Source organism: Netta rufina (genome assembly GCF_964035555.1).
Source record: "Netta rufina genome assembly, chromosome: 27".
Lineage (NCBI taxonomy): Eukaryota > Metazoa > Chordata > Aves > Anseriformes > Anatidae > Netta > Netta rufina.
The window spans coordinates 2,017,985-2,031,467 of record NC_140151.1 but is presented as its reverse complement, the minus strand read 5'-3'; the positions used below and the strand labels follow the sequence as shown (position 1 = coordinate 2,031,467).

At 70.9% G+C, this 13,483-nt stretch overlaps 3 protein-coding genes across 3 annotated transcripts; 2 read left to right on the top strand and 1 right to left on the bottom strand.

Annotated features, from left to right (window-relative positions):
• Positions 1–439: 439 nt before the first annotated feature.
• Positions 440–4,453, top strand: GCK (glucokinase; the record flags this gene model as incomplete). The annotated part of the gene is given in 11 exon segments (XM_084302212.1): positions 440–484; positions 1,679–1,841; positions 1,958–2,112; positions 2,363–2,482; positions 2,577–2,672; positions 2,804–2,903; positions 3,021–3,204; positions 3,426–3,581; positions 3,945–4,053; positions 4,055–4,179; positions 4,309–4,453. Coding segments are annotated over 11 exon segments (1,398 nt in total).
• A 1,244-nt stretch (positions 4,454–5,697) lies between these two features.
• LOC311219337 (antimicrobial peptide NK-lysin-like) lies at positions 5,698–7,448 on the bottom strand. The gene is made up of 5 exons (XM_084302436.1): positions 7,389–7,448; positions 6,530–6,657; positions 6,285–6,395; positions 6,024–6,195; positions 5,698–5,822 (listed from the first exon to the last, which is right to left on the bottom strand). Exons 1-5 carry the CDS (start codon positions 7,426–7,428, stop codon positions 5,815–5,817), a joined length of 459 nt encoding a protein of 152 aa, XP_084158562.1. The 5' UTR covers positions 7,429–7,448; the 3' UTR covers positions 5,698–5,814.
• A 2,825-nt stretch (positions 7,449–10,273) lies between these two features.
• Positions 10,274–13,460, top strand: POLD2 (DNA polymerase delta 2, accessory subunit; the record flags this gene model as incomplete). Its single annotated transcript, XM_084302401.1, is given in 12 exon segments — positions 10,274–10,318; positions 10,320–10,472; positions 10,474–10,492; positions 11,160–11,281; positions 11,570–11,693; positions 11,776–11,890; positions 12,013–12,211; positions 12,302–12,382; positions 12,498–12,655; positions 12,763–12,890; positions 13,001–13,102; positions 13,179–13,460. Coding segments are annotated over 12 exon segments (1,404 nt in total). The 3' UTR covers positions 13,337–13,460.
• Between the last annotated feature and the right edge of the window lie 23 nt (positions 13,461–13,483).

Here is a 13,483-nt window from a genome sequence, read left to right as displayed (position 1 = left end):
GGACCAGGCCGCCCGCGTCCGTCCACCCGTCCGTCCGCCCGTCCGTCCCCCCGCTCCACGCAGAGACCCCCGGAGCCACCTCGGGGTCCCCCCCTCACCCTGAGGCTGACAGCAGGAGGAGGAGGAGGAGGAGGAGGAGAGGCCGAAGCACCCGGCCGCCCCGCACGGCCCAGGGCGTTGGGGAGCCCCCAGGGCGACCCCGGGATGCGTGGGGCCGAGGTCGGGCCCGCGGGGGCTCGCGGCCGCTCCGCCTGACGGGGACCGTGGGGACGCGGCGGCCGCCCACCGGGCGCCCCCCGTATGAGCTAACGCCCCCCAACGTGGCGCAGCCCCCGGCGCGGCCAGGGACGGTACCCGGGCGGACGAGGCAGTGGGGTGCCGGGGGGGGCTCGGGGGGGACAGCTTCGCCCGCCGCCTGCCCCGCGCCCACGGCTGCCCCATGCTGGACCACAGAAGCAGGATGGAGAGCTCCCGGCAGGAGAAGGTGAGGCCCTGCGGCCGCCGGCCCTCCCCGCGTTCGCCTCCGGAAGGCAACGGCTGCTTCTGCCCTGCTTTGGGGCTCTTTTTGGGGGATCTTTGGGGCCAGACGAGTGGTTTTGGGCAAGGAACGAGGTGAGGAGGTTTCGAGCCAGCAGCGCACGAGGAGGCTGCCGCGGGCAGAGCCACGCGGCCGCAGCTGAGGCTCCAAACTCCCGAGGGTGCTGAGGTGCTGGGGGGGCTGAGCACGAGCAGCGGGGAGGAACCGGGCTCCATGGGACGGCCTCGGGGCTGGGGGGTTCCCTGCTTTGGGTCACTCAGGGGGACGGGGAGGCTCTGGTGCACAGTGGGACCGGGACCGTGCCGCTGTTGGGGTGCCTGCAGTGCTGGAACTGCTTGAGAGCAGTGGGATAAGGGACACCGGGACGGGTGCTGCGGTGCTGGGCACCATCGGGCATCAAACAGCATCGCGGGGTGCTGGGTGTCCCCATGGGGACATCCCGGAGGGGATCCAGCCTCGATCCATCCCTCCGGAGCACCCCAGGGCAGCCGGCTTGTGGGGCCGTGCCCCTCAGCCCCACGTCATCCCAAAAGCTTTAGCAGGGCCCCTCTTTGTGATGCGCCCCAAAACCCACGGCAGGGCCGGCGCGGCCCCGAGGAAAACACGCTGCTGGCGCTGACGGCGCAGCCCCTGGCCTGCCCGGCTCCCGGTGCCTAATGAGGCCTTTAATGCCACGAGCAAACCTGGCCGGCGGAGCAGAAGCGCTCGGCGCCGCGGCTCCATCTGAGAGCCGTGCCCGCGGCCCCGTTACGCGCCCTGGTAATGGAGGCCGTGCCGGGAACAGGGCCGGGGTTGCTACGTGAGGGAAAAGCAGGGCCCGAGCGCCAGCGTGGCCGTGCAGGGGCCCTGCGGCTCTCCCTGGCAGCGGGGACGGGAGAAATTCCCTGTACGGCCCCGTGCGGCCCCGATCCGTGGGCGCCGTGCGAGGGGAACGGAGGAAACCCCCGTGGGATGCTTCCCCTGAGCGGGTTTTGGGGCGAGGAGCTCCCCCCCTGCAGGGCGAGGTGCTCCGGGCTGCGGGGCCGCGGGGATTTGGGGTGTCCGCGGGGAACACCGGGGATGGGGAGGGGAACCCCGGGCTGCTCGGCGCGGTGCGGGGGGCGCAGGGCACCCCGTAATGCCACCGCCCCCCCGGTGCAGGTGGAGCAGATCCTGTCGGAGTTCCGGCTGCGGGAGGAGGACCTGAAGAAGGTGATGTACCGCATGCAGAAGGAGATGGACCGGGGGCTGAAGCTGGAGACGCACGAGGAGGCCTCGGTGAAGATGCTGCCCACCTACGTCCGCTCCACGCCCGAGGGCTCCGGTAGGCGCTGCCGGGACGCGAGGGCGACGCCGCCCGGCGCTTTGCACCCCCCCCCCCCCGGGAACCCCCCCCCTGAGCCTCTCTCCCCCCCCTCCTCCTGCCCCCTGGTGCTGCAGAGGTCGGGGATTTCCTCTCGCTGGACCTCGGCGGCACCAATTTCCGCGTGATGCTGGTGAAGGTGGGCGAGGGGGAGGAAGGGCAGTGGAAGGTGAAGACGAAGCACCAGATGTACTCCATCCCCGAGGATGCCATGACGGGGACGGCTGAGATGGTGAGCGGGGCAGGGGGGCGCGGGGGGCGCGGGGTCCCCCCCACGGTCCCCGTCCCGGTGCTGGGTGCCTCCGGGCAGCCCCGAGCCCTGGGAGGGGGCAGAGGTGGGTTTGGGCCCCCAGGGAGCTGCAGGAGCCCATGGAAGCGTCCCTTCAAGTGACATCTGGATGGGGACGAGGTGGAGGGGACGTGGTGGCACTAGGGCACAGGGATGGGGCCACCACGGTGACAGCTCGGCCGCCATCCCCCAGCTCTTCGACTACATCTCCGAGTGCATCTCCGACTTCCTGGACAAGCATCAGATGAAGCACAAAAAGCTGCCCCTGGGCTTCACCTTCTCCTTCCCCGTGCGGCACGAGGACATCGACAAGGTGAGGGGCCGGGGGGGCGGCACGCGGCACGAGGCCACCGCGCTGCCTGCCCCACGGCCCCACGGAGACCCCGCTCTGTCCTCCCCCGGCCCAGGGCATCCTGCTGAACTGGACCAAGGGCTTCAAAGCCTCCGGAGCAGAAGGGAACAACGTGGTCGGGCTCCTGCGAGACGCCATCAAACGGCGAGGGGTGAGGCGGCCGCTGGCCCCGCGCCGGCTGCGTGCGTCCGTGCCCACCCCCTGTCCCCACCGTGTCCCCTGGGTCCCCCGGGAGAGGCGGCCGCAGGGGTGACAGCGGCGGCTCCCCCCCACCCCCGGCAGGACTTCGAGATGGACGTGGTGGCCATGGTGAACGACACGGTGGCCACGATGATCTCCTGCTACTACGAGGACCACCGCTGCGAGGTTGGGATGATCGTGGGTAAGATCGCGGGGCTGCGGGACGGCACCGGCCGCCCCCCTGGGGTAAAAAAGGAGGGGGGGGGACACACAACGTGGGGCAGGGGGCAGGCGCCCCACGGCCGGCTCCTGCGCGCAGGGACGGGCTGCAACGCCTGCTACATGGAGGAGATGCACAACGTGGAGCTGGTGGAGGGCGACGAGGGCAGGATGTGCGTCAACACGGAGTGGGGCGCGTTCGGCGCCTCGGGGGAGCTCGACGAGTTCCTCCTGGAGTACGACCGCGTGGTGGACGAGACCTCGCTTAACCCCGGTCAGCAGCTGTAAGGAGTGGGGCGGATGCGGCTCCCCTGGGCTCCCCCCCCGGCCGTGGCTCCTTCCCCCTGCCCTCCGTCGGCCGGGGCCGCTCGTCCCGGGGCTCCGGCCCCGTCGGCAGCCCTCACGCGTCCCCCTGAGCCCGGTGGCGGCGGGGACGCGCGTGGGGCCTCGCCGTGGGGCGGGAGGGGGGCGGCCCCCGTCCTGACGGCCTCCCCCCGGCCCCCAGCTACGAGAAGATCATCGGGGGCAAGTACATGGGGGAGATCGTCCGGCTGGTGCTGCTGAAGCTGGTGGACGAGAACCTGCTGTTCAACGGAGAGGCCTCCGAGAAGCTCAAGACCCGCGGCACCTTCGAGACCCGCTTCGTGTCGCAGATCGAGAGGTACTCGGGGCCCGCGCCCCCAAAACGGCCGCCCCAAAATGATGGGGGCCCTGCGCCCTCACCCCGCAGCAGCTGGCTCTGATTGTCCCATGTGGGGTTCCCTGTCCCATCGCCCCACACCAGCCCTATATAGCTGCCCCATGTTGGGGTCCCCCATCGCATTGGGGTCCCCTTCCCCACCACCCCACACCGGGGTGTCCCACATGGGGTTCCCTCCCCCATCCCCCCCCACCAGCCCTCTCCAGCTGCCCCACAGCGGGGTTCCCTGTCCCATTGCCCCACATGGGGGTCCCCAGCCCCTCTCACCTGCCCCCAGGGGGGGTCCCCATCCCGACGCGCCCCCCCCCCTCTGCCCCATCCCAGCGACTCGGGGGACCGCAAGCAGATCTACAACATCCTGACGGCCTTCGAGCTGCTGCCCTCGGGCACGGACTGCGACATCGTGCGGCGCGTCTGCGAGAGCGTCTCCACCCCGCGCCGCCCAGATGTGCTCGGCCGGGCTGGCCGGCGTCATCAACCGCATGCGGGAGAGCCGGAGCCAGGAGACCCTCAAAATCACCGTGGGGGTCGACGGCTCCGTCTACAAGCTGCACCCCAGGTGAGGCCTTCGGGAGCCTTCCTCCCACCCCCTCTTTCCTCCTCCTCCTCCTCCTCCTTCCTCCTCCTCCTCCTCCTCCTCCCTGCGGCCCTGACCCTCTCCCTGTGTTTTTTTTCCCCCCCCTTACAGCTTCAAGGACCGTTTCCACGCCACCGTCCGGCAGCTGACGCCGGGCTGCGACATCACCTTCATCCAGTCGGAGGAAGGCAGCGGGCGAGGCGCCGCGCTCATCTCGGCCGTCGCCTGCAAAATGGCCTGCATGATGGGGCAGTGAGCGGGGCAGCACGGCGCCCAGGACCCGGGGGGCGGCGGGGACACCCCCCCCCCCCCCTCCCGCGCTGCCGGGGGCGTGCAGGGCGCCGAGGAGCGCAGAAGGACGCGGGGAGGGCTTGGCCGCGGGAGGCGACGGCGGCCGGGGCCCCCCCAATAAAGCGGGGCCCCCCCCCAATAAAGCGGGGTTTGCCTGGACTTCTCCTCCGGGAGCGCCGGGGCCGAGGCTCCTCCCTGTGCTGGGGGGGCACCGGGGGGCACTGGGGGATGTGGGGGGGACAAGGGGGGGCTGGCACCCCTTGGGGAGCCCGTGGTGGGGCCCGGCTGGCTTTGTCCCCATGTGTCACCCCCGTGTCCCCCCCCCCCAGAGAGCCCATAAAGGACAGACCGAGCTGGGGGGGCAAAAGGGACTGACCCCCCCCCCCCATCCACGGGGAGGTGCCACCTCCTTCCCCCCGCAGGGCCAGGTCCGTGCGCCCCCAAAGCAGCGCCCCGCAACCCCAAACCCAAATAGTGCCCCCGTGTGTGTGCCCCCCCCCAGCCTGTGTTGGTGACAGCCCCGCAGTGCCAGCGTCTGCCCCCCCCCACACATTTACCTGGTTTAGGGGGCTAAAAGGGGGGGACCCCCAGCCTGGAGCGGGGACAGGGGGGAGAGCAGCCTGGTGCCATGGGGCCACCTTGGGGCTCCCCTGGGTGTCGGGGGCACCCCGGGGTCAGGGACCCCCAAAGGAGCCCCATGGGGCTGGGGGCACCCCAGGGTATGGGACCACCGTGGGAATCTGCCCCCCCATCACTGTGCCCCCCCCAGCCCAAACTGCGTGGCCCCATGCCCCCCGTGTCCCCCCCATGTCCCCCCCGTGACCCCACACACCCAGCTCCCCCCCGAGGTCCCCATGCGCCCCCCCATCCTGCGTCACCGAGCTCACCGCCTGGCAGCCCCTGTCCCCAGGGTCCCCGTGAGCCCCCCCACAGCCCCCCCTGTCCCCACAATGGGGCCGGAGGAGCCCCGCAGGGACCTGTCACAGCCCCCCCCGATCACACATCCCCGTGCAGGGGGAGCGGGCGCTCACGGGGACGCCCCTTGACGTGCCGGGACCGTCCCCGAGCTGCGTCACCACCCACGGTGACGAGAAGAAGGACTGGGGAGGTGTGGGGGTTGTGGGGGGGTCACGTTTCCCCCCACCTCAGCCAAATAAAACCCAAAATGACGAGCTGCGTCCTCCGGAGAGGCGGCGGCGGCGGGGACAAGCTGCTTTATTGCGTGGGGACAGGGCTGGGGGGGGAGGGAGGGAGGCTGGGGGCAGGTGGGGGCTGGCGACGGGGCTGGGGGCCCCCCCTTCAGCTTTCGGGGTTCAGCGGCGGCGGTCAGAGCCCTGAGGAGACAAAACGGTGGCGACGGTGATTTGGGGCACCCCTCAGCCCCTCCTCCAGCCCCGGCGGATGCGGCTCCCCCACCCCATCACCCCAAAATTTCCCCGGGGCACGTTTTGGGGCCCCCCCCCCGTCCACACCTCCGCCCTCCCTGCGCACGGGGGGCACGTGCACGGGGGCAGGCGCAGGATGTGGGCTCTCACCGGCGGCGCAGCCCTTGCAGAACTTGAGGCTGGTGCAGATGTCCTGGGGGTCGTCGTCGTTCTGCAGCGCCTCGGCGATCTGCGAGCCGAATTTCTTCACCATGGCCTTGCACAGCCGGCCCAGCCCCTTCATGGTGCCGCACACCTTCCGCAGCGCCGCGTTCACCGTGTCCTGCGGGCACCGACCCCGTGCCGTCAGCGGGGCCGCGGTCACCTGGACCCCTTCCACCCCCTCCCGGCTCGCCCCGAGCCCCCCCTCACCTCATCGGGGTCGTCCCCCACCATCTTCTTCAGCTGCTGCAGGACCTTGGTGCAGATGCTGCATTTCTTCCCCTTCCCCGGCAGCGCCGCGTCCCCGTCGTCCTCATCCCACTGCGGGGACAAGGCGGGGACCCTCAGGGTGGTGCCGGGTGTCCCCCCCCACACCCCACCCCACCCCACCCCACGCCACGACCCAAGGGGGGGGCTGCCCCACGGCGCGCCCCACGCCCGGGGCTCGTCCTCACCGTGCCCAGGCTGTCCCAGAGCTGGCGGCACTGCTGCTCCTTCTGGCACCGCACGGCCGTGGCCACGTCGCGGCACCAGGACGCGGGGCCGCCCTGGCACGGGTCGGCCGCCTCCTCCGCCTGTGTGGCTGTGGGGGGACCGAGGTGGTTAATAGGACACCCCACGGCCACCCCATAGCTGCCCCATGGCCACCCTATGGCCACCCCATAGCTGCCCCATGGCCACCCCGCGGCCACTTCATAGCTGCCCCATAGCTGCCCCCATGGCCACCCCATAACCACCTCATAGCTGCCCCATGGCCACCCCATGGCCACCCCACGGCCACCCCATAGCTGCCCCCATGGCCACCCCATAACCACCCCATAGCTGCCCCATGGCCACCCCATGGCCACCCAACAGCCACCCCATGGCCACCCCATAGCTGCCCTACAGCCACCCCATGGCCACCCCATGGCCACTTCATAGCTGCCCCATGGCCACTTCATAGCTGCCCCCATGGCCACCCCACAGCCACCCAACAGCAACCCCATAGCTGCCCTCATGGCCATCCCATAGCCACCCCACAGCCACCCCATGGCTGCACCATGGCCACCCCATGGCCACCCCATAGCTGCCCCATGGCCACCCCATGGCCACCCCATAGCTGCCCTACAGCCACCCCCCAGCAGGACGAGTCCCACATCAGTCCCCACAGCCCCCGTGTGCCCCAGGTGTCCCCACACCCCCCCATGTCCCCCTCCCCATGCAGTCCCACACCCCCAGTGCCCCCCCAAGTCCCCCCACCCCACTGTGCCGCTATCCCCACACCACGCAGCCCCCGGGGGGGGGGCACAAGCAGGAGGGGTCCCGGCCCCGTACCTGCCAGCAGGGCGAGGAGCAGGAGGAAGGCAGCGGCCATGGCGAGCCCCCCAGCACCGAACCCAGTGGGTGCCGGCCCCGTGCCCCACCCCGGGGTTTTTATAGCCCCCCCCAGGAGCCGGCAGCGGGGCCGCCGGAGCCACTCAGCGCCGCCGAAACCCACCGAGGCCTTAAAATGGAGCTGGGCCCGCGCCTCGCGGCCACACACCTCCGCCCCCAGCCTCGCCTCGGCAGGAAGCAGCCGGGGGGGGGGGCCAAAATCACCGTGGGGGGGGGTCAGAAATCATAGGGGAGGGGGTGTGAGACCTGTGGGGGGGGCTCTGACGTCCATGGGATGGGGGCAAAAGCCTGGGGGATTGCCCCAAAAAACATGGGGGGGGGTGGATCTAGCACCCCTGGGGGGCTCTGATAGCCCTGGGGGGGGTGAAAAACCTGTGGGGGGGCAAAAGTCATGAGGGGGGGGCTCTGACATCCCTAAGGGGGCTCCAAAGCCCTGGGGGGGGCATAAAAACCTGGGGGGTCCCAAAAATCATGGGGAGAGCTGACACCCGTGGGGGAGCTCTGACATCCCCGGGGGGGGGCTCAAAAACCCCGGGGGGGGGTCAAAAAATCTGGGGGGCTCTGACACCCATGGGAGGGGGGCAAAAAAACTTGGGGATGCCCAAAACTATGGGGGGGGGGGGGGCTGACACCCCTGGAGGGGCTCTGACACCCCCGGGGTGGGCTCAAAAACCCGTGGGGGGGGGCTCAAAAACCCTGGGGGGCTCTGACACCTGTGGGGGGGCTCTGATATCCTGAGGGGGGGTCAAAAACCCGGGGGGGGGGGTCCCAACACCCTCAGGATGGGCTCCAACACCCCGGGGGGGGGGGTCCAACACTTCTGGGGGGGTCTCAAAACCCCTGGGGGGCCGCAGACCCCATCCCATGGGGGGGGCTCCAACACACCTATAAGGGCACTGACACCCCCGGGGGGGGGGCAAAAACACGGGGGGGGTGGCAAAAAACGTGGTTGGGGGGGCACTGACACTACTGGGGGGCCCCCAGCACCCGTGGGGGCCCCAAAAACCCCCTGGGGGGGGGCGCACACCCCATGGGGGGGGCCCCAAACCCCCGGGGGGGGGGACACGGACACGAGCGCCGCCCCCCCCCCCGAAAATTAATTCTCAGGCCTCGGACACGGGGCAGGAAGCGGGGGGGGGGGGGGGCTGTGTGTGGGGGGGGCTCAGCCCCTTGGGCCCAGGCCCCGCTCCCCGTTGCCATGGGAACGGCTCCCCGTTGCCATGGCGCCCCCCGCCGTGACGTCACTTCCGCGTTGAGGTTACGCCGCTTCCGGGCCCGGTTCCCGCCATTTCCCCGCCCCCTTCCCCCCCCCCGGTTCCCCTCCCCTCCCCCCCCCTCCCCGGTCCCCTCCGCGCCTTCTGCAGCCGGGCCCGCGGCCCCCCCCCGCCCGCCTGACCTCTGACCTCTGACCCCGTACGGCACTGGGGGGGGGGAGGGGGGGGGCTCGGGGCCCCGGGGGGGGGCTCCCGGTGTTTGGGGGGGGGTCCCGGTGTACGGGGAGGGGGGGGCAGGTCGTTTTGGGGGGGGTCTCCCGGTATTTGGGGGGGGGTCCCGGTGCCCTGGGGGGGTCCCGGTTGGTTTGGGGGGGGGGGGGCGGTGTTTGGGGGGGGCTCTCTGTGTTTTTTTGGGGGGGGTCCTGGTGTCCTGGGGGGGGTCCCGGTATTTGGGGGGGGGGTCCCGATATTTGGGGGGGGTCCCGGTGCACGGGGGGGCCGGGTCGTTTTGGGGGGGGGGGCGTCCCGGTGCCCTGGGGGGGTCCCGGTTGGTCCCAAAGGGTGTCCTGGTGTCCTGGGGGGGGGTCCTGGTATTTGGGGGGGGTCTCGGTATTTGGGGGGGGGGGTCCCGGTGGTACGCGGGGGGGTCCTGGTTCGTTTGGGGGGGGTCCCGGTATTTGGGGGGGGGTCCCGGTGCCCTGGGGGGGTCCCAGTTGGTTTGGGGGGGGCTTTGTTAAGGGGAGGGGTCTCTGTGTTTTGGGGGGGGGGGGTCTCAGTGTCCCAAAGGAGGTCCTGGTGTCTCGGGGGGGGGGGTCCCGGTTCGTTTGGGGGGGGTCCCGGTATTTGGGGGGGGGGTCCCAGCACCCTGGGGGGGGGGTCTCGGTTGGTTTGAGGGGGGTCGTTGTTTGAGGGGGGTCTCACCGTGTTTGAAGGGGGGGGGGTCCCAGTGTCCTGGGGGGGGTCCTGATGCCCTGGGGGGGGCTGGTTGGATTGGGGGGGTCCCACTCGGTCTTGGGGGTCCCGGTGTATGGGGGGGGGGGGCTGTTGGTTTGGGGGTCCTGGGGTTTGGGGGGGGATGTTCGGGGGGGGGGGGCTGGTGTTTGTGGGGGGGTCCTGGGTGATTTTGGGGGGTCCCAATGTTTGGGGGGGGTCCCAGTGTTTGGGGGAAGGGGTTGCCGGTGTCCTGGGGGGGGGGGGCAGTCCTGGTGTTTTGGGGGGGGTCCCGATGTCCTGGGCAGGCTTCTGGTGGGGGGGGGTGTCCCAAGGAATATTTGGGGGGGGGGGTCCCAAGAGGTGTGTGTGGGGGGTCCCTGGGAGGGGTTTCTGGGGGGGTCCTGCTCCTTGGGGGGGGGGGGGTTGTGGTGTCCCTGGGGGGTGGCTCCTGCTGATGGGGGGAGTCCCACTTTTTTTTGGGGGGGGGTCCCAGTGTTTGGAGGGGGTGTCCTGATGCCCTGGGGGGGGGTCTTGTGGGGGGGGTCCCATGCAGATTTTGGGACTGGGGGGGGGACTTCTGGGGTGCGGGCAGCACAGACCCGGGGCTCATTTCGGGATCCTCACTCTCCTCTTTTTTTTTTTTCCCCCCCCCCAGCCCAGCCCGGCCCGGCCTGGCCCATGTTCTCGTCGGTGGCGGCCCCCCCGGCGCAGGCGCTGCTGGCCCCCCCCCTCGGGCCCGGCCCCCACCTTCTCCCGGGCCGGCGGCGCCTTCGCCGACCGCTCGCAGCCCTTCCTGCTGGGGGAGCGCAGCTTCAGCCGCCAGTACGCCCACCTCTACGCCGCCCGCCTGCTCTGCATGCGGCCCCGCCTGGCGCAGGCGGGCACAGCAGCGATGGGGTGAGCCCCCCCCCCAAAAAAAAACAAAAAAAACCACAAAAAAACACAAAAAACCCACCCAAACCCCGACCCCCAGCCTCCTTCCTTCCTCCGCGGGGCGAAACGCCGCCGCTGCGCCGTGCCCCCGGCTGGTTTTTTTGGCCGGGGAGGCTGCAGGGGGGGGAGGATGGAGGATGTGGTGCCCCCCCCCCCCCCCTGTAACCACCCCGTTGTGGCGGGGGGGTTGGCAGCCAGCAGCCGGAGCGGGTTGTTTTCCCGATTTTTCCTCCTTTCTCCCCGAAGCCTCCGCATTCCTGGCGGCGCTGACGCCGTTCCCAGCCCGCGGTTGCCCTCCTTGCCCCCCCCCCACCCTATCCCCAAACCCCGTGGGGACAAAAACCCCGTCCCCAAGCCCTGTGGGGGCTCCTCGAGCTGTTTTCCACGTGGGGGGGGGGGCTGCAGGCAGGGCTGGGTGGGCGAGGTGCGGGGTCTGGGGGATGAAAGCAGGACGAGGACAGGGAAGGTCCCTGGCCGTGGGGGGGCTTCCCTCAACCCCCCCCTTTTGTTGTTCCCGCTGGAGCAGGACAAGAGGTTTGCTCCGGGATGAATTTAGGGAATGGTCCCTATTTTTGGGGAAAAAAGGGGGAAAAAAAGAGGCCCTGGGGCTGACCCCCCCCCATCCCCGCAGGCAGCGGCGTGGCGCTGCGCAAGCTGTGCGAGCTGCGGGCGGGCGAACGCTGCTGCGTGGTGGGGACGCTCTTCAAGGCCATGCAGCTGCAGCCCTCCATCCTGCAGGAGATCAGCGAGGAGGTGAGGAGGCACCGTGCCCCCCGGGGAGCTGGGGGGGGGCTGGGGGGGCCGGGCTGGCGTCCCCCCTCTCCCTGGCTGAGCCGCTTCCTCCTTGGCCGACGGCCGCGGCGCTGCTGGCGTCGCGGGGAAGCGCTAAGTGGAAACAGCCCCGAGAGGCACGCAGCTGGACGGCGGCCCCGAGGGCGGCCGGGCCTCTTCTGGGGGCTGCACCCGCTCGCCTGGACCCCCCCCAAAAAAAAAAAACAAACCCCCCCCCAACTCACGGGATCCTGCCCTTCGTCCCCGCAGCACAACCTGGTGCCCCAGCCTCCCCTGCCCAAGTACGTGCACCCCTCGGACGAGCTGATCCTGGAGGACGAGCTGCAGCGCATCAAGCTGGTGGGGAACGTCGAGGTGGCCAAGCTGGTGACGGGTAAGGGCACGGCGCTTGGGGACGGCGCTGGGGGACGGGCTGGGCACTGCCACGGCTGAGCACCGTGCCCCCCCTGCCGCAGGCACCATCCTCGCCGTGTACGGCAGCGAGCAGGAGGACGGCGGCTTCCTGGTGGAGGAGCTCTGCTTCGCTGGGCTGCCACAGCCCCTGCCCTGGGCGGGCCCCAGCTCGGACAGGTGAGTCCCCACCGCGTCCCCACCGCGTCCCCACCGTGTCCCCATCGTGTCCCGGCTGTGTCCTGGCACCCTGGGGACCCCCGGAGGCTCCCCGCCCCGCTGCCCACCCTCTCCTGGCCCAGGTTCGTGCTGTTGGCCTCGGGGCTGGGGCTGGGCAGCGGCAGCGGCGAGTCCCTGCTGGGCACCCAGCTGCTGGTGGACGCGGTGACGGGGCAGCTGGGCGCCGAGGGCCAGCAGAGCTGCGCCGCGCTCATCTCCCGCGTCATCCTGGCGGGGAACCTGCTGAGCCAGAGCACCCAGAGCCGTGACAGCCTCCACAAGGTGCGGGGGGCCCGGTGAGGGCTTGGCATGGGGTTATGGGGTTGGGGACGGGGACGTGGAGGGGTCCTCACCGCCTCCCCGCCGCCGCAGGCCCGGTACTTGACGAGGAAGACGCAGGCTGCGAGCGTGGAAGCCGTGAAGATGCTGGACGAGATCCTGCTGCAGCTCTGCGTGAGTGCCTGCGGCCTGATGCGGGTGCCGGGGTGGGAGAGCGGCTCCCAGAGCCCCTCGGTGTTGGGGGAGCGGGCGGTGGTCCCCCCTCGCAGCCCCCCGCTGTGCCCCGCAGACCTCCGTGCCCGTGGACGTGATGCCCGGGGAGTTCGACCCCACCAACTACACGCTGCCGCAGCAGCCGCTGCACCACTGCATGCTGCCCCTCGCCAGCGCCTACTCCACGCTGCAGCTCGTCACCAACCCCTACCAGGCCGACGTGGACGGCGTCAGGTGGGGACCAACGTGCCACCAGGGCTGTGACAGCCACCGGGGACGAGGGGGAGTTGGGGACAAGTCGCACCGAGCACGGGGCTGCCCTTCCTTCCCCCAAAACCTAGGTTTCTGGGGACGTCGGGGCAAAACATCAGTGACATCTTCAAGTACAGCAGCATGGACGACTACCTGGAGATCCTGGAGTGGACGCTGCGGGCGGGACACATCAGCCCCACGGCGCCGGACACCCTGGGTAAGGGGGGGGGGCACCGTTGTGCTGCCTCAAGGCGGGGGCTGCGGGGCTCCGAGCGCCCCGTGGGGGGCTGCGGGGACGGGTTCCCCTCCTCACCTCCTCCCCCGCAGCCTGCTACCCCTTCTACAAGTCGGATCCCTTCATCCTCGCCGAGTGCCCTCACGTCTACTTCTGCGGCAGCGCGCCCCGCTTCCAGTCCAAGGTGATCACGGGTGAGTCCCGGCCCCAGCCCCGGCCCCGCTCACGGCCGCAGCGGGGCTGGCGCCTGACGCCCGCCTGTCCCCGCAGGGGACGAGGGGCAGCGCGTCCTGCTGGTGGCCGTGCCCGCCTTCAGCACCACGCAGACCGCCTGCCTGGTCAACCTGCGCGACCTCAGCTGCCAGCCCATCAGCTTCTCCGGTTTTGGGGCCGAGGACGATGCTGGGGACATGGAGGTCGGGCAGTGACGGCGCGGCACGGACTCTGCCGGCGCGTGGAGCCGCGGAGCTGCGGCGGTGCGGGGCCAGCAGCCGCTGGGAGAAGCCACGCGGCGCTGCTACCAATACAGCTTGGTTTATTCGTGTAACAAAACCGCGTGGAGGGGACTGGGGCCG